This window comes from Marmota monax, unplaced genomic scaffold, assembly GCF_021218885.2.
Source record: "Marmota monax isolate L192 unplaced genomic scaffold, Marmota_monax_Labrador192_F-V1.1 WCK01_AAM20220418_F8-fsc00006, whole genome shotgun sequence".
In the NCBI taxonomy this organism is placed as follows: domain Eukaryota; kingdom Metazoa; phylum Chordata; class Mammalia; order Rodentia; family Sciuridae; genus Marmota; species Marmota monax.
The window spans coordinates 17,530,945-17,548,661 of NW_026693712.1; the positions used below are offsets into that span (position 1 = coordinate 17,530,945).

The 17,717-nt window shown below is 41.7% G+C and overlaps 2 protein-coding genes across 2 annotated transcripts; both read right to left on the reverse strand.

Annotated features, from left to right (window-relative positions):
- Positions 1-6,532: 6,532 nt before the first annotated feature.
- On the reverse strand, positions 6,533-9,433 carry LOC124103575 (protocadherin beta-8-like). The gene is given in 1 exon segment (XM_046460259.2): positions 6,533-9,433. A coding segment is annotated over 1 exon segment (2,352 nt). The 5' UTR covers positions 9,068-9,433; the 3' UTR covers positions 6,533-6,715.
- A 148-nt stretch (positions 9,434-9,581) lies between these two features.
- Positions 9,582-15,390, reverse strand: Pcdhb7 (protocadherin beta 7). Its single transcript, XM_046460256.2, has one exon. The coding sequence runs from the start codon at positions 14,142-14,144 to the stop codon at positions 11,751-11,753; it is 2,394 nt and encodes a 797-aa protein (XP_046316212.1). The 5' UTR covers positions 14,145-15,390; the 3' UTR covers positions 9,582-11,750.
- Between the last annotated feature and the right edge of the window lie 2,327 nt (positions 15,391-17,717).

Here is a 17,717-nt window from a genome sequence, read left to right on the forward strand (position 1 = left end):
TTGGTCTGTAGTTTTCTTTCTTTGAAGTGTCTTTGTCTGGTTTAGGTATCAGGGTGATGTTGGCCTCATAGAATGAATTTGGAAGTTCTCCCTCCTTTTCTATTTCCTGAAGTAGCTTGAAAAGTATTGGTATTAGTTCTTCTTTAAAGGTTTTGTAAAATTCTGCTGTATACCCATCCGGTCCTGGGCTTTTCTTAGTTGGTAGTCTTTTTATGGTTTCTTCTATTTCCTCAATTGATATTGGTCTGTTTAGGTTTTCTATATCCTCCTGACTCAATCTGGGCAGATCATATGACTTAAGAAATTTATCTATGCCTTCACTATCTTCTAATTTATTGGAGTATAAGGATTCAAAATAATTTTTGATTATCTTCTGTATTTCTGAAGTGTCTGTTGTGATATTGCCTCTTTCATCCCGTATGCTAGTAATTTGAGTTCTCTCTCTTCTTCTCTTCGCTAGCATCGCTAAGGGTCTGTCGATTTTGTTTATTTTTTCAAAGAACCAACTTTTAGTTTTGTCAATTTTTTCAATTGTTTCTTTTGTTTCGATTTCATTAATTTCAGCAATGATTTTAATTATTTCTTGCCTTCTACTTCTTTTGCTGTTGTTTTGCTCTTCTTTTTCAAGGATTTTGAAATGAAGTATGAGATCATTTATTTGTTGGTTTTTTCTTTTTTTAAGGAATGAACTCCAAGCAATGAATTTTCCTCTTAGAACTGCTTTCAATGTGTCCCATAGATTCCGATATGTTGTGTCTGTGTTTTCATTTATCTCTAAGAATTTTTTAATTTCCTCCTTGATGTCTTCTATAACCCATTGATCATTCAGTAACCTATTGTTCATTCTCCAAGTGATGTATGCTTTTTCCTTCCTTCTTTTATCGTTGATTTTCAGTTTCATTCCATTATGATCAGATAAGATGCATGGTATTATCTCTACTCCTTTATATTGTCTAAGAGTTGCCCTGTGACATAATATATGATCTATTTTTGAGAAGGATCCATGTGCTGCTGAGAAAAAAGTGTAACTGCTTGATGTTGGGTGGTATACTCTATATATGTCAATTAAGTCTAGGTTATTAATAGTGTTATTGAGTTCTATAGTTTCCTTATTCAACTTTTGTTTGGAAGATCTGTCCAGTGGCGAGAGAGGTGTGTTGAAGTCTACCATGATTATGGTATGGTGGTCTATTAGACTCTTGAACTTGAGAAGAGTTTGTTTGACGAACATAGCTGCACCATTGTTTGGGGCATAAATATTTATGATTGTTATGTCTTGTTGGTGTATGGTTCCCTTAAGCAGTATGTAGTGTCCCTCTTTATCCCTTTTGATTAACTTTGGCTTGAAATCTATTTTATTTGATATGAGTATGGACACTCCTGCTTGTTTCCGAAGTCCATATGAGTGATATGATTTTTCCCAACCTTTCACCTTCAGCCTATGTATGTCTTTTCCTATCAAATGCGTCTCCTGTAGGCAGCATATTGTTGGGTCTTGTTTTGTGATCCATTCTACTAGCCTGTGTCTCTTAATTGGTGAATTTAGGCCATTAACATTTAGGGTTATTATTGAGATATGGGTTGTTCTTCCAGCCATATTTGTTTATTTCTGTTACTAAACATGGTTTGTTTTCCTCTTTGATTATTTTCCCCCCTCTTACTGTCCTACCTCCCACTGTTGGTTTTCATTGTTATTTTCCATTTCCTCTTCCTGTAATGCTTTGCCGAGGATGTTTTGAAGAGATGGTTTTCTAGCTGCGAATTCTTTAAACTTTTGTTTATCGTGGAAGGTTTTAATTTCATCTTCCATCCTGAAGCTTAATTTCACTGGATACACAATTCTTGGTTGGAACCCATTTTCTTTCAGTGTTTGAAATATGTTATTCCAGGATCTTCTAGCTTTCAGAGTCTGTGTTGAAAGATCAGCTGTTATCCTGATTGGCTTACCCCTAAATGTAATCTGCTTCCTTTCTCTTGTAGCTTTTAAAATTCTCTCCTTATTCTGTATGTTGGGCATCTTCATTATAATGTGTCTAGGTGTGGATCTCTTATGATTTTGCACATTCGGCGTCCTGTAGGCTTCTAGTATTTGGGATTCTGTCTCATTCTTCAAGTCTGGGAAGTTTTCTCGTATTATTTCATTGAATAGACTGCTCATTCCTTTGGTTTGGAGCTCTGTACCTTCCTGTATCCCAATGACTCTTAAGTTTGGTCTCTTAATGTTATCCCATATTTCTTGGATGTTCTGCTCATGGTTTCTTAACAGTCTTGCTGAGCTGTCTATGTTCTTTTCCAGTTGAAATACTTTGTCTTCATTGTCTGATGTTCTATCTTCTAAGTGTTCTACTCTGCTGGTAGTATTCTCCACTGAGTTTTTAAGTTGGTTTATTGCTTCCTGCATTTCTAGGATTTCTGTTTGTTTGTTTTTTACAACCTCTATCTCCCTGTATAGTTGATCCTTTGCTTCCTGGATTTGTTTGCATAGTTCATTGTCGAAGTAATCTTTCATTGTCTGATTTTGCTGTTTAATGTCTTCCTTGATACTCCAGATCATCTGAAGCATGTATATCCTGAATTCTTTACCTGACATTCCATCTGCTGCAGCTGTTACCTCTTCTAAAGTTGCGTTGACCTGCATTGCTTGTGGTCCTTTGTTTCCTTGTCTTTTCATACTGCTTGCGTATCTTTCCTGCAGGCGCGGGCGGCGGCTCTGCTCTCTCCTTATTCCAATTGGGGTGTCGTGGCTACCACGCCGGCAGGTCACTGGGCCTGTTCTGGGCGCTGGCGGCGGCTCTGTTCTGCCCCTACTCCAATTGGGGTGACGAGTGTACCACGCCGGCAGGCCACCGGGCCTGATCCGCTGGTCGGTTGCAGGTTTGCCTACCCTGCAGGCGCGGGCAGCAGCTCTACTCTGCCCCTACTCCAAATGGGGTGACGTGTCTGTCGTACCGGCAGGCCACTGGGCCTGTCCCACTGGTCGGTCGCAGATCTGCCCACCTTTCGGGCATGGGTGGAGGCTCTGCTCTGCCCCTACTCCAATTGGGGTGTCGTGACTACCCCGCCTGCAGGACGCTGGGCCTGTTCCTGGCACGGGCGGCGACTCTGCTCTGCCCCTACTCCAATTAGGGTGGTGTGTGTACCACGCCGGCAGGCTCCTGGGCCTGATCCGCCGGTCTGTTGCAGGTCTGCCTACCTTGGAGGCGCAGGCGGCGGATCTGCCCTGCCCCTCCTACCACGCCTGCGGACCCCTGGGCCTGATCTGCAGGTTGGTCACAGGTCTGCTCACCCTGCGGGCACGGGTTGTGGTTCCGCTCTGCCCCCACTCCAATTGGGGTCACGTGACCACCACACCGGCAGGGCCTGATCCGGGCGTGGGAGAAGGATCTGCTCTGCCCCTACTCCAGTTGGGGTGACGTGTGTACCACACTGGCAGGCCACTGGGCCTGACCCGCCAGGCTGTCACAGGTCTGTTTACCTTGCAAGCACGAACGGCGGCTCTGCCCTGCCCCTCCTACCACGCCCATGTACCACTGGGTCGCGGGTCTACCCACCTTGCGGGTGCGGGTGGCGGCTCCGCTCCGCCCCCTCTCCAATTGGGGTCACGTGGTCACCATGCTGGCGAGCCGCTGGGCCTGCTCCGGGCGCTGGCGGCGGCCCGGCTCCTCCCCTCTGGCTCGACGACAAATTGAGGAGACTTGGGTGTCTGTGCCTCACACCCCTACCAGGAGACCAACTGTTTATGTCGCCGCTGGTATTGATGAAGTTCTCTCCTCCGCCGCTTTCTGATGACATCAGATCTCTGCCACGTTGGTATCCTATGCGAATGGCAGCATTTCATTCCCCTTGCCGGGCAACCAAAGCAACGGGTGAGTCCTGACCGGCCCTCAGCAGGACCCGGACCGAGAAGCAGTTTCCGCGGGCTCCTAGCCCTGGGCCAGGGAAGTTCTGGGAGCTGGAACTCGGCCACTCCGTGCTCGGTGTAAGCTCCTATAAGTGTAGGCTCCAAGAAGCAGTCCCCGCGGGCTCAGTTCCGGGAGCCGGAATTCGGCCGCTTAGTGCTTGGTGTATGCTCTGATAGGAGCAGGGTCCAAGAAGCAGCCTCCGCAGTCTCCGCAGCCCTGGGCCAGGGCGGTTCCGGGACGGTTCCGGGAGCCGGAACTCGGCCGCCCCGCGCTCGGTGTTCGCTCCGATAAGATCAGGTTCTAAGAAGCACCCAGCCACTGAACCCTAGCAATCTGTCTGCAAGCCGCAGGCGAATTTCAGCCTGAAATTACCTGTTCTATGGCTGAATGAGCTGCGGTCAGTCGAAAACAGGGATGGTGACGTCAGCTTTCCAACATGGTGGCTGCTGGCCTCCTCTGTGGTCTGACCGGTGTGGAGAACCGAGATGGACCGCTTCCTTCCCCCGTCTCGAACCCAGAATTCAGCCCTGAGTACGGTGCTTGCACGGCTGGCAGAAACTGCAGCGCTGTATCCCTGCGTCGCTATCTCCTCGTTTCCCAGCACGCACTGCAGACTCTAGCCGCGGGGCAATTTGCTGAATAAGCAGTGTTACCCTCAGTGTGACAAACCTCTCGCGTTTGAGTCTCCGTAGCCGATCCTCGTGCGATGGAAATCCTTCCTCCAGGTTCCGGAGCACCCCACTATTGCTGGAAATTCCTAACAAGATATCCTTTAGCCGTCCTGACTTGTCATACTCCCACACAGTCAAGCAGCACACGGGGGCAATGCACTCCCCTTGCCGCCATCTTCCTTTTCTCTACCTCAATGCACTCATTTCTACAATAATGAATGTGACATTCTAAGGACACCACTGATACAATCAGACTGATTCAGATCAATTGTGGTAGATGACCCAGCATACTTAAAACAGAACTTCTCCAACAACTTTGATTTTATTTATCTACAGCAGTGTGGTCACTGGTGTAGAAATATATACAAACTAAAGGGTGAAAATTTTATTTTCACATGGGAATTTAATTCATGGAATAAGATTAAGACTAATAGTGGAATTTACTTCTTTGGAAAACAATGATCCCAGTTAAGATCATTGTTAAGATCCCAGTTAGCATACTGGTTAAGAACTGAGGCATTAAATTCAGGTAGACATAAATTTATATTTCAATTTTTTTCTCTTTATTACTCAGAATCATGAGCAAGTAACTTAATCTTCCTAAATCTCCAATTTCCTCATATGTAAAAAGGGGGATAATATGCTGGCTCCCTCAGGGTTTAGGAAAAGATTAAAAAGATAATGAATATAGAGCACGATACACTACTTTTAGTGAAATTAGAAATCAAGAAACACACAAGTGTCAAAAAGATCAATTACATCAAACTGCATAGCTAAGATTTGTGCATTTTATGTATGTATTACTGTTAATTAGATTCTACTGGAGGCAGCATAAAAACTGAAATAGTGGTGGGCTAATAAGATAAATGTTCCCTTACCGCTTAAGTAAAAAATTCAGAAGTAGGATGACATGATGACTAAATAGTCACTACACTTTCTCAGTCCATTGTTTCTACCATTAGGATCCAGCATGACTGTTTGTGTATGACCCATACATATTTCAAGCACCACAAAGCTGTTGGAGAAGGAAAAATTGGGACTCCTTCCCGATGATTTATTTCCCTCTAAAAGGTCTTCTTGGGTTTAGGGGATGGAACTAAGTGGTAGTCTTTGCCTAGCAAGTGCAAGGCCCTGGGTTCAATTCCCAGAACCAAAAAAGTCTTGGGAGTTTCCCAGAATTATGGTACATGCATCTAAACTAGAACACAGTCATATGTCCAATTCTAACCACCAAGAAGTCTTTGAAGATATATTCTTTTGACGAAGCATACTAATGCCCTAAACTTGGGGTCTAATACTAAAAAACAAAGATGAATAAACATTGGCCTATGTACTGTCTGTCACAGATAGTTAATGTTTCTCAAAGAAGAAAAGCCAATTTCACTATTATGCTACTTATCTCACAAGATAGTTATGGTGCAACATTTATATCCCTTCCTTTAACACCAATGAAGCTAAGTGAAAATCAGTTTAAAATAATCAATTAAAAGCTTGGAGTTGGGGATATGGCTCAGTTGGTAGAGTGCTTGCCTTGAATGCACAAGTTCAATCCCCAGCATATCTCTCTCTCTCTTTCTCTCTCTCTCTCTCACACAAACACACACCCCAAAAACCTCATATGGTGATAAAAGAAGCACAATTATATAATGCTTTAAGAAAAAAAACAGTACCAAAGAAGATTATTACTATGTGGAGAAAATAAAGCATGACCCAGATATCCTCACTCTACAGTTATTATCTTCCTTCCTGATTAGACATTAGAGTGTTAGTGCATTACTGCTCTGTAGATGTTTAATGGTTTAACAACTAAGAAAATACTTGAGGAATTGCAATTGACTGAAGAATTAATTTTCCAGACTTCCTTCCTATTCCTAAACTTTTTCACAACAAAGATTTGTATGACCATTGACATCAGCAGTGTTTGAAAGGCAAAATTTAGGATCACTCATTTTACACACATGGAGAAAAAACAAGAAACCAGTATTTTAATCCAGTCAAAATATAACTACTACAGGCAAATTAATAGTCTGACAGAAAAAAACATCTCTTTGAATTTGTCACAAAAATTAAAATATCATATATTTTAAAAGATTATTTTAGCTGAATATTGAAACCTAAGTTATTTCTATAGTTGGAGTTTTGTTACATTTCTGACCCAAGGGAATGGTCTTGGAAAGTAGGTAAAATAGGCTTCAGAAACTTGAATTCACTGGTCCCTGAGCCTCCTGTCAAGCATACCTCATACTGCTAGCTCTGGGACAGAGTCCCAGTGCCACGGACGTCCACTAGGTGGCCAGAAAAATGGCCCCCAGGCACAGAGCAGACACCCAGGGGCACCGCCCTGCGCCTCCTGCACAGCCTCACCGCCAAGAACACCAGCACAGAGAAGAGGAAGAGCGACGACACAGAGGCCAAGGCGATGACCAAGTAGACAGTGAGCAAGTCCTCCTGCGCGCGCTCGGGCGCCACTTCCGGGAGCGGCAGGTAGGGCTGGGAGAAGCCATCCACCAGCAGCACGTGCAGCGTGACGCTGGCAGACAGCGGAGGCTCGCCATTGTCCTTGATCAGCACCACCAGCCTGTGCCTGGCCTCATCGCGCTCACTCAGCAGCCTGGTGGTGCGCACCTCGCCATTGTGCGCCCACAAGCCAAACAGCCCTGGCTCCGTGGCCTTGAGCAGCTGGTATGACAGCCAGGCGTTCTGGCCCGAGTCTCCATCCACCGCCACCACCTTGGTGACCAGGTAGCCCTGCTCTGCCGCCCTGGGCACCAGCTCGGTGCAGGGCGTAGAGGCGTTCTGCATTGGGTACAGCACGAAGGGTGGGTTGTCATTGTCGTCCAGCACCACCACTCGCACCAGCGCCTGGCTGCTGAGCGCAGGCGAACCTTGGTCTGTGGCGCCCACGTGGAACTCGAATGCCTGCAGGGCCTCGAAGTCCAGTGCCCTCAGCGCGAACAGCTGCCCATTGTCTGCGTTGATGGAGACCATCAAGGTGAGGGGCAGGTGCGAGTCCTGGGTTGGCAGCAGCGAGTAGGTGATCTGGGCATTGGTGCCTGAGTCTCTGTCTGTGGCGCTGACACTGCCTATGTGCAGGGCGGGGCTGTTGTTCTCTTGCACCAATAGGGTGTAAGATGCTTGTGTGAAGATTGGCGAGTTATCATTGACGTCTGATACCTGCACTGTTATGTTAAGGTGTGTTTTCAATATTGGTGTCCCCAAATCTGTGACAGTGATTGTGATGTTGTACTCAGCTGTGTTCTCTCTGTCCAGTGGTCTCTCTGTTAATAGGGTATAAAAGTTTTCCACTGAAGATTTCAGGAAAAAGGGTAGATCCTCCTGAATGGAACAACTTATTTTCCCATTTTCTCCTGAATCAAGATCTAACACACTGAAAACTGCAACCACCATCTCAGGAGAGTTCTCAGATATGGGACTAGTAAATGCAGACATGGTAACTTCTGGGGCATGGTCATTCACATCAGTGACTTGGATCAGAACCGCGCATTTTCCAGTAAAGCTTCCAGCATCTCTCGCTTCTATATTGACTTCATAGGACTGAACTCTTTCAAAATCAAGTTGTTCTCTCAGTCGAATTTCTCCCGTCAAGGGATTGATTGCAAATGTTTTGCTAATCTCATCTGAAGCCTGGAACAGTGAATAAGAGACCTCTCCATTGACTCCAAGGTCTACATCCGTTGCAGAGACCGTGACAATCAGGAAACCTATTGGACTGTCTTCAGGAATCTGCACCCTATAGATGAGCTTCTGGAATTCCGGGGCATTATCATTGAAGTCCACAACTTCAACGTGGATCTGAGCTGTGCCAGACCGTGGAGGAGAGCCGCCATCCTGTGCTGTGAGGGTTAACTTGAGCTCAGGTTCCTCCTCTCGATCCAGCGCTTTCTCCAGCACCAGCTCGGGATATTTCCTGCCATCGCTGCGTTTTCGGGTAAGGATCCGAAAATAGGGATTGGGACTGATCACATAGTTCTCGATATTATTTTGGCCTACATCCATGTCCTGAGCATTCTTCAGAGGAAATGTAGTTCCAGAAGGACTGCTCTCTGATACTTTCAGCAACATTTCTTTGTCCAGGAACTCTGGAGAGTGGTCATTTATGTCTATTATTTGTAGCTCAGCTTGAAAAAATTCTAAAGGACTCTCTAGCATCAACTGGAAACGAAGCACACAGGGCTCTGTGTGCCCACACAATTCCTCCCTGTCCAGTTTTTCATTTAGTAACAATTCCCCCGTCTCCTGATTGAGCTGCAAATGTAGCTTATTCCCTTTGGAGAGGATTCTAACTCCCCTCCTGGAGAATTCCCTTTGTCCCAGACTCAAATCCTTTGCTAGATTGGTTACAAAGGAGTTGCCTTCAGTTTCCTCCACTACAGAATAGCGCCTAGGCTCTCCCGCTCCCTCCTGAAATAAGCCCAATAGGAAAAAGAAAATGACTTGCTTTTGTCTGCAGATGCGTTTCCCGCTGGCCTCCATTGTGTTTGGTACAGCCCACTGCAAGATTGTCTGCTGAACTGTAAAGTCCCGAGTATCTGATGCTGTGGTATTCCGCAAGATATCTGAGAAATATTCCAGGTTTTTTTTGAGTCCTTTTCAGAGGATCCAGTCCTCCTTTCTGTGGCATTCAAGCTTGGGTTGGGTTTCTAGCCTCTGCTGGTAAATTTTCCCGTATTGGAGTCGCAGCTATGGTTCCGGTTTGTACCTTCTTATCCTGCAGCGCCACCAAGCGTCCTTATAGGTTCTTACAATTTGTGGAATGAAAATGGATGCAATATTCCTAACTTTGCCTCTATGTACCAGTGGGCTATATAAGGTTACAACACCACATCAACTATCACTGTACAATTTTGGGTGGAAAATTACCTGAAGCACACAGGAAATGACATTAGCAGAGATTTTCAATAATTCTAATTGAATTTGGGGCAAAAGGTACATATTATTGTAATAATCTAATCAGAAAAAATACATACATTGGAATAACATAGAAAACTTTCATAATTAAACATTTTTATTGCTGTGAATTATGGAAACAATTACTACATATGAAACTTCCTTAGGCAAATTATTTAATCTTTCTTTGCCTCAGTTTACACACATGTAAAGTGAAATAGTAATAACAACTATCACATAGGGCTATTATGAATTTCCCACCTTACAGATGAGGAAACTAATGTAGAGAAAAGTTAACTTTATAAATAAACAACATATAGTGATTTGATGCCACTAGCTAGCTGAATCTGCATGAATCCATTGTTGTGACTAGAAAACACCTAAAAATTCACATGGTAGATGAATGCATAAGCAGGACTATCTCAGAAAGAAGTTATGTCAAATATGAAACAAGGAAACACTGAAAATCTTGTCTAAATAGAGGCATAAATTCAGTACAATCTGTGACAGCAGTAGTAAATATATATCTTGGAAGAATGTCTTTTTTGATTACCTCTATTTCTTTTCTCACAGAATCAACTTCTAATAACCTTGTCATTTAAAAAAACTCTCAAGCCCCATAAAAGAATAATATTATAACCCTCCATGTACTGATCACTAATTTCAAAAGTTATCAATATGTTTCCATAATATTTTATCCCATCAATCCAACATTTTCACATTCTAGGAAAAGTGAATTTTCATCCACAAGTACTTTGTTATGCATTTCTCACTGTAAAAACTTAAACCTAAACTACAATGTCATTATCATACCTAAGAAATTGTTAATATTAATTAAGATTCATATATATTCAAATTTCTCTAGTGTATTCAAAATCAGTCAATATCAAGCAAGATACACACATTGTATTTGGCTGTAAAGTCTCTCAAGTTCTTTTACTTCGTAAACTTCCCTTTTTCAATTTCCATGCTATTTGTTTGTTGAGAAGTTATTGAAAACAATTTAAGATTTTATTACTGTATTTTATCTGTAGACTATATCCCACTAGTACTGTACATTGATACTAATACTATTTTTGGCAATAATATATAATATTTTGAGAGCACTCAAGCATGCTAAGTGCTGTATCCCGGATCTACACCTCCAGTTCTGGATAATTTTTAAATACAAAGCTTCTCCTTAATGCACCATAATTTCTAAAATTTATTAACAGTTTATGTTTCTCTTTGATACTATTTGATACTACATTATTCATTTTATTATTTTTTTCTGACTAAGCACTGCATTAAATTAGTAGGAAATTCTTAAAAATAAAATTTTAAATTAAATTGGGAAAAAGTATTATGAATGTAGCTATGAAATACTGCAGAAGAAACACTGTAATGTGAGGAAAATAATAAGCTAATGAAGCAACAAAATTATGTAATATCCCTACTCAGGACCATTAATCTTTTCTGTTGAATGAAAAACATATGTTTAGGAAAAAGCACTAGTTGATCTTTCAATTTGTTTTACTTGATATTTGGTTAGATCAGATCTTTAATAGTAATAGTTGAATAACTGTTTCATAAAAGATGGCTTGTTGGTTTATTAAAATAATAAAACTACAGACCGGTAGTAGGTAGTAATATCATTACACCCAGCAGCGTGATAAAAAAAAAACAAAAAAAACTCTTTTATTGTTTAGAAACATGCCAAGTACTATCTAATGAAAGAAAACTATTGGTGCCATGATACCAACAAAAATAACTAGGAGATTCTCAGTTCTGCTATTTACTAGTTGGTGACCTTACTGAGTCACTATGACCATATATTTGCTCGCTTCTGAAATACCTCCTCTCATAGGTTTCATTGGCGATTAATTGTGTTAAGATAGTGTATGCTAGACCATATGTGCTTTGAAAAAAATCTTTAGAAAATACTCTACAATCTCTGCTCCCCAAACTTATAGTAGGTACACTTGTACAGAATCCCAGTCAACTATGAAAACTAGCAATAAAGAATGAAGACAATGGAGAGCAATTTAAAATAACTCTAAATAAATTTAACTGCCCTTAAACTTCTCCAACTGCACATTAAGCATAATTGTTTGGAATAAAACATGACACATATATATTTCATGCTTGTGGATGGTTCTTGGGAATTAAGCTGGATCCTTCTTTGACTTTAAGAGTTATGAAATACTGCAAAGTCACTTCTTTACAGGTATCCAGGGTAAGTTTCTAACTAGGAATACATCCTCAGACAGAAGGGCTTATATATCATTCTTTATGAGAAACACAAATTATTCTGAAATGAGGGATTTTCCTCCACTTCCCTCCCTATGCTCTGGGATAGTATATTGGGGAAAATTGGTTTTAGGAACTTGAACTCACTGTTGGTCCCTGAACCTCCTTTCAGACACACCTCATACTGGTAGCTCTGAGACAGTGTCCCGGTGCCACTGACATCCACCAGGTGGCCAGGAAAATGTCCCTCAGGCACAGAACAGACACCCAGCGGCGCCGCCCTGCGCCTCCTGCACAGCCTCACCGCCGCGAACACCAGCACAAAGAAGAGGAAGAGAGACGACACCGACGCCAGGGCGATGACCAAGTAGACAGTGAGCGAGTCCCCCTGCGCGCGGTCGGGCGCCACTTCTGGGAGCGGCAGGTAGGGCTGGGAGAAGCCATCCACCAGCAGCACGTGCAGCGTGACGCTGGCAGACAGCGGAGGCTCGCCATTGTCCTTGACCAGCACCACCAGCCTGTGCCTGGCCGCGTCGCGCTCGCTCAGCAGCCTGGTGGTGCGCACCTCGCCATTGTGCGCCCACAAGCCAAACAGCCCTGGCTCCGTGGCCTTGAGCAGCTGGTATGACAGCCAGGCGTTCTGGCCCGAGTCTTCATCCACCGCCACCACCTTGGTGACCAGGTAGCCCTGCTCTGCCGCCCTGGGCACCAGTTCGGTGCAGAGCGCAGAGGCGTTCTGCATTGGGTACAACACGAAGGGCGAGTTGTCATTTTCGTCCAGCACCACCACTCGCACCAGCGCCTGGCTGCTGAGTGCAGGCGACCCTTGGTCTGTGGCGCCCACGTGGAACTCAAATGCCTGCAGGGCCTCGAAGTCCAGTGCTCTCAGCGCGAACAGCTGCCCATTGTCTGCGTTGATGGAGACCAGCGAGGTGAGGGGCAGGTGCGGGTCCTGGGTTGGCAGCAGCGAGTAGGTGATCTGGGCGTTGGTGCCTGAGTCTCTGTCTGTGGCTCTGATGCTTCCGATGTGCAAGGCGGGCTGGTTGTTCTCATGCACTAGCAGCGTGTAGGATGTTTGTGTGAAGGCAGGGGAATTGTCGTTGACGTCAGAGACAAGGACAGTAATGTTGTGTTCAGTTTTCAGCCTTGGTGTCCCCAAGTCAGTGACAGTGATTGTGATGCTGTATTCAGTGTTCTGCTCTCGATCCAAAGATCTCTCTGTTACCAATGTATAGAAATTTTCTACAGATGGCTTCAGGACAAAGGGGAGATCATCCTGGATGGAGCACACCATTTTCCCATTGTTCCCTGAATCTCTGTCTCTAATCCTAAAAACAGCAACCACGGTCTCTGGTGAGTTTTCTGCAATTGGACTAGTAAGTGATGATATGAGAATTTCTGGTGGATTATCATTTATATCTGTTACCTCAACAATCACTGTGCAATTTCCAGAAAGTCCTCCACCATCTTTGGCCTGAATAGTTAATGTATAAGTTTGAATTGCTTCATAGTTCAATCTGGCTTTAAGATAAAGATACCCAGATGTTGAATTGATTTGAAATGTTTTGAGAATTCTTTCAGTGGCATAAAAAAATGCATAGACTATTTCCCCGTTACTTCCTGTATCTAAATCTCTAGCTGAGACAGTGACGACCAGCGAGCCAACCCTGCTGTTCTCAGGTACCTGCACTTTGTAGAGCGACTGCACAAATTCAGGGGCATTGTCGTTGACATCTACCACCAGGATGCGTAATAGCGTGGTTCCGGATCGGCCCGGAGAGCCGCCATCCAAGGCCCTGAGGGTTAAACTGAGCTCAGGTATCTCCTCTCGATCCAGCGCTTGATCAAGTATCAATTCAGGAAGAAGATTCCCCTCCCCACCAACATGGACATTAACGTGGAAATAGGCATTAGGGCTGATGGTGTAATTACTCAGGCTATTGGTTCCAACATCTGAATCCTGTGCACTTTCTAAAGGAAATGCTGCACCTGGATTTGTACTTTCTGATATTTTCAAGAGAATCTCTTTGTCCAGAAAGACTGGAGAATGATCATTGATGTCTCTGACTTGTAGTTCAGCACGGAAAATCTGAAAAGGCTTTTCCAATAACAACTGGAAAGGAAGCACACAGGGCTCTGTGGGGCCGCATAGTTCTTCCCGGTCCAATTTCTCATTTAGAAGTAAATCACCAGTAAGCGAATTGAGCAGCAAAAATCGCATATTCTGGTCTGAAACAATTCTAGACCGTCGGTCTGAGAGTTCTCCCACCCTCAACCCCAAGTCATTGGCCAAATTGGCCAGAAAAGTTCCTCTCTCAGTTTCCTCCGCCACAAAATACCGAAGCGGTTCCGCGCCAGCCCCAAACACTCCCAGAAATAAACAGAAAAACAGGACTTGCCTTTTCTGTACAGCGTGCTCCCCACTGGTCTCCATTATTTGTCAATCTTTCAAAAACAGAACCTCTGGGCCTCAAGCAGCTCTCAGAAAGGGCAGGAACTAAATCCTTAGAGATGGTGGGATAAGGGCATTTCTCGTGGAGAGAGATCCCCACTTTTCCCTAACGCTTATCTCCGCGATTTCCTTTCCTCTTCCCTTCTGGCCAGACTTACGCTGGGAATCTGTAACATTCTTTGTGAGGATATTTTTCCCCCTTCTCTTTTTAGCCAGCAGCGCCACCTTGCGTTTTGTGCTTGTTATTCCTATTCTCAAGAATAGGGGAAGAAAAAAAAAAAAAAAAAAAAGATGGCGGATTGAAGGCATTCTGCAACAGGACTGAGTTTTTCGTGTCCTTGCTGTTTCATGTCACCTCTTTTCTTCAAGTGGTTGCAGTAATGCTAGTAAGTAATAGCTTGTTCTCATTTCCCCCTGTGATAATCTGAATTCGTAGAAAAAAATGAATCTCTTGTTTTCTTAAATCTAGGGACAATAAATTAAACTCTAGCTCCCTATCAAAATCTTTTAAAAATCTGAAGAAAACCTTCTCCTATCCCAAAAATTGATAGTAAAGAATATGAAAGAAAATGAAGCCTTAATCAAGAAGCCAAGAAATATTGGTTCAGGATATTTTGTTTATTTGTAAGTCACTTAGCAATGAGGAAGTCTACACAAGCAGAATAACAGATCTTTATCAGTTTCTTGTGCATTATATAATCCTTACATTTTAAAGGTCTTCACTCTTCACCCATGGTATTTTCTAGAACACTTTATGCTGCACAGCCTTCAACCTTCACTTACCTTAAGTATTATTTATAATTTATTATTCATAAACAATTTCAATGGCCAAGATCTCCAACATCCAGTGAATACTCTAAAATTGTAGTAGCAAGTTAAGTCAATCTTGCAGTTATATTTTTAGTATTGCATCTTTAACTACTGGTGGTTGATCTCAATTTGAGAAGAATACTTTCAAAAAACATCAATCTTCTTTTCTTTATTCTTTCACAATTAAGGTAATTTTATGTTTGTTTAAATTTTCTCTTTATACTTAAGTTTTTTTATTCTTGAGTCATTGATATGAATGAAATTTAACCATGATGTCTTATAGTTTTGATGCACAGATAGATTTGATGTGTCAACATGATTTTAGGATTTTTCTGCCCCACATGGTTGTGTGTGTTTAACTTCTATGGTTTTTGGTATTGAACTATCATTCTGGTCTCATAGAATGGGTTAGGAAGCCTTCCATCTACTTTTGTATGGCAGACTAGTTTTTTATAAGCATATCATTATTATTATTATTATTATTATTATTATTATTATTATTATTATTATTATTATTATTTGTTTCTACAAGCTTAATTACAGCTTTCCTTGTAAACTGGTTGGAATGGTGACTTTGCTGATGGTAGATCCATGACCATTTTTTCCATTTCACCTTTGGTTATAAATCTGTTCATGTTTTGAGTGATTTTTAAGTAACTTGTATTTTATTTAAAAACATTTTTTTCTAGTTTTCAAATTTTATTGTATTACTTACCTTTAGTTGTATCTCTATTATTATAACAACATTTAGTATTTTATCTCCTGTTTTTGAGGCTTAAAAAAGCTTTATTTTACTGATATTTTAAAATGTATTTTATTTCAAAATAACATATGACTTTTGTTCAAAACCAAATAGTGCTGAGAGGCTTATAATAAAATACAGTGGTTCTCTGCCATTTCCCTTCTCATTTTTCCTGATTCCCACCCCAAATAAAGAGGCAGCCATTTAAAATTCCTTAGGTATTTTTTTCCATTAGTCTCTATTCTGATGTTATCTTGATTGATTTTACAGATCACCAATTGATTCCCTAATACACCGGATTACATTTTAACCCTTTCATACTTTTTTTTCACTCGTAACATTGGGAACCTTGTTATGTACTAATTATATTTATTTATTCTTGAAGTTAATAATTGCCTTGCTTTTTCATTTCTTGTTATGCTTTCAATAATTTCAGTTGCCTTTCAAAATGGTGATTACCATCTTTCCTGAGACATCAATTTTTCTTTAAATTGAGAGGCTGCTTACTACAACCACAGCAGAACTATTTATTTTCAGGTTCTATCTTGGAACTTCCCTTTGCTGTCATTCTTGGAATACTCTTTGCCTTTTATTCTGGTTTATATTTTCATCTTTTCCCATTTTATCTATGATGTTAATAGATCACATTTTCCAATAGGGTCATCTGATGGAAATGATGATACAATATCAAGGGGCTCACTGATAATATCTTCAAAATGGCTATCTCTTGAGTCACACAAGTCCAGACTGGACTACTGTTATGTTCATTATGCTTGAGACACAGTTGTCATCCTGGGATCATCCTTCAATATCATCTGGAGATTGATTTCACTTGTCTTATTTTGCATCTTTTATTTTTTGTTTTGTCTTCCTCTTTACTTTCTCATTTTGATACACATCTTCCTGTAATTTACAGAGAAGGATAAATAAGAATGATATTTTGTTGTGATCATAAATGTAACAAGATATCTTTATAATTTCCTCCATCTGTTAAAAAATATTCTTAAATCACTTCATTGATAATTTCTTTCTCTTCCTCTCTCCTTTTGGAATTCTTGTGATTCAAATGTTGGACCTCTGATATGGTTCTAATTTCCTTCTTCTTTTTCTTTTCTGTTTGTCAATTTTGCAGTATTTCCTAGGATATTTTCTAAAACTTTATTTTCAAGCTCTTCTACTGATATTTTAATTTATTATATTCATGTTTTCCAAGAGCTCTCCGTGTACTTATTTCTTAAATGCATTAATGTCTTCTTTTATCTGATGATGTTAATAATAATTTTCCTTCTGTTGTTCTTTTGCAAACTTCTATTTTCCTCCAGTTACTCTTTCCTTTGCTTTGTTTTGATTATTATATTTCTTTCTGGAAACCTCAAGTTATTGTTCTTTTTTTTTTCTTTCTTTTTTTGGTTTGGGTCTTTTTTGTTTTCCTTTCTTTTTTGGAACTGGGGATCAAACCCACCTACACAAGGCAAGTGCTTTGCCACTGAGCTACATCCCAATCCCAAGTGATTGTTCTTAATTCATTTCAGGAGATTAAGAGGTATAACACAGCTCTGAGCAAGTTGTTAGTGCTGGTCCATTTTGATCTTCATTCCAAGGCCAACTGGGAGCACTGATGACTGAGGAAACCCTGATAATATGATTAGCTCTTCCCCCATAGTTTACCCAAAAGGAAAAAGTAAGGATTGAAAAAGGTAAAGGATTGAGTGGGGAAAGGGGATTGGAAGTTGACATCAGGATAAGCTAGGTTCATTATCAAACAACTCACTAATCTGAATGGGCCAATTCATAGAATGTTGATTTCTTTCTCATGCTATATATCCTGTACATTTCATCACCGGGCCCTCCTTACAGCAGTCAGTTAGGAATCCAGGTTTTGCTCATCATCACCGTGGTGGGAAAAAATGTGTTGAGCTATTCACTGTATCTGAAAATTTCAGCTCAGAAAGGAAATTACATGGCCATACATAACTTAAAAAAATAGAATTGAAATTCTATCA

What these genes read in the sequence shown, in the direction of transcription:
- Pcdhb7 (XM_046460256.2), bottom strand. Translation starts at nt 14,144, where the DNA reads ATGGAGACCAGTGGGGAGCACGCTGTACAGAAAAGGCAAGTCCTGTTT.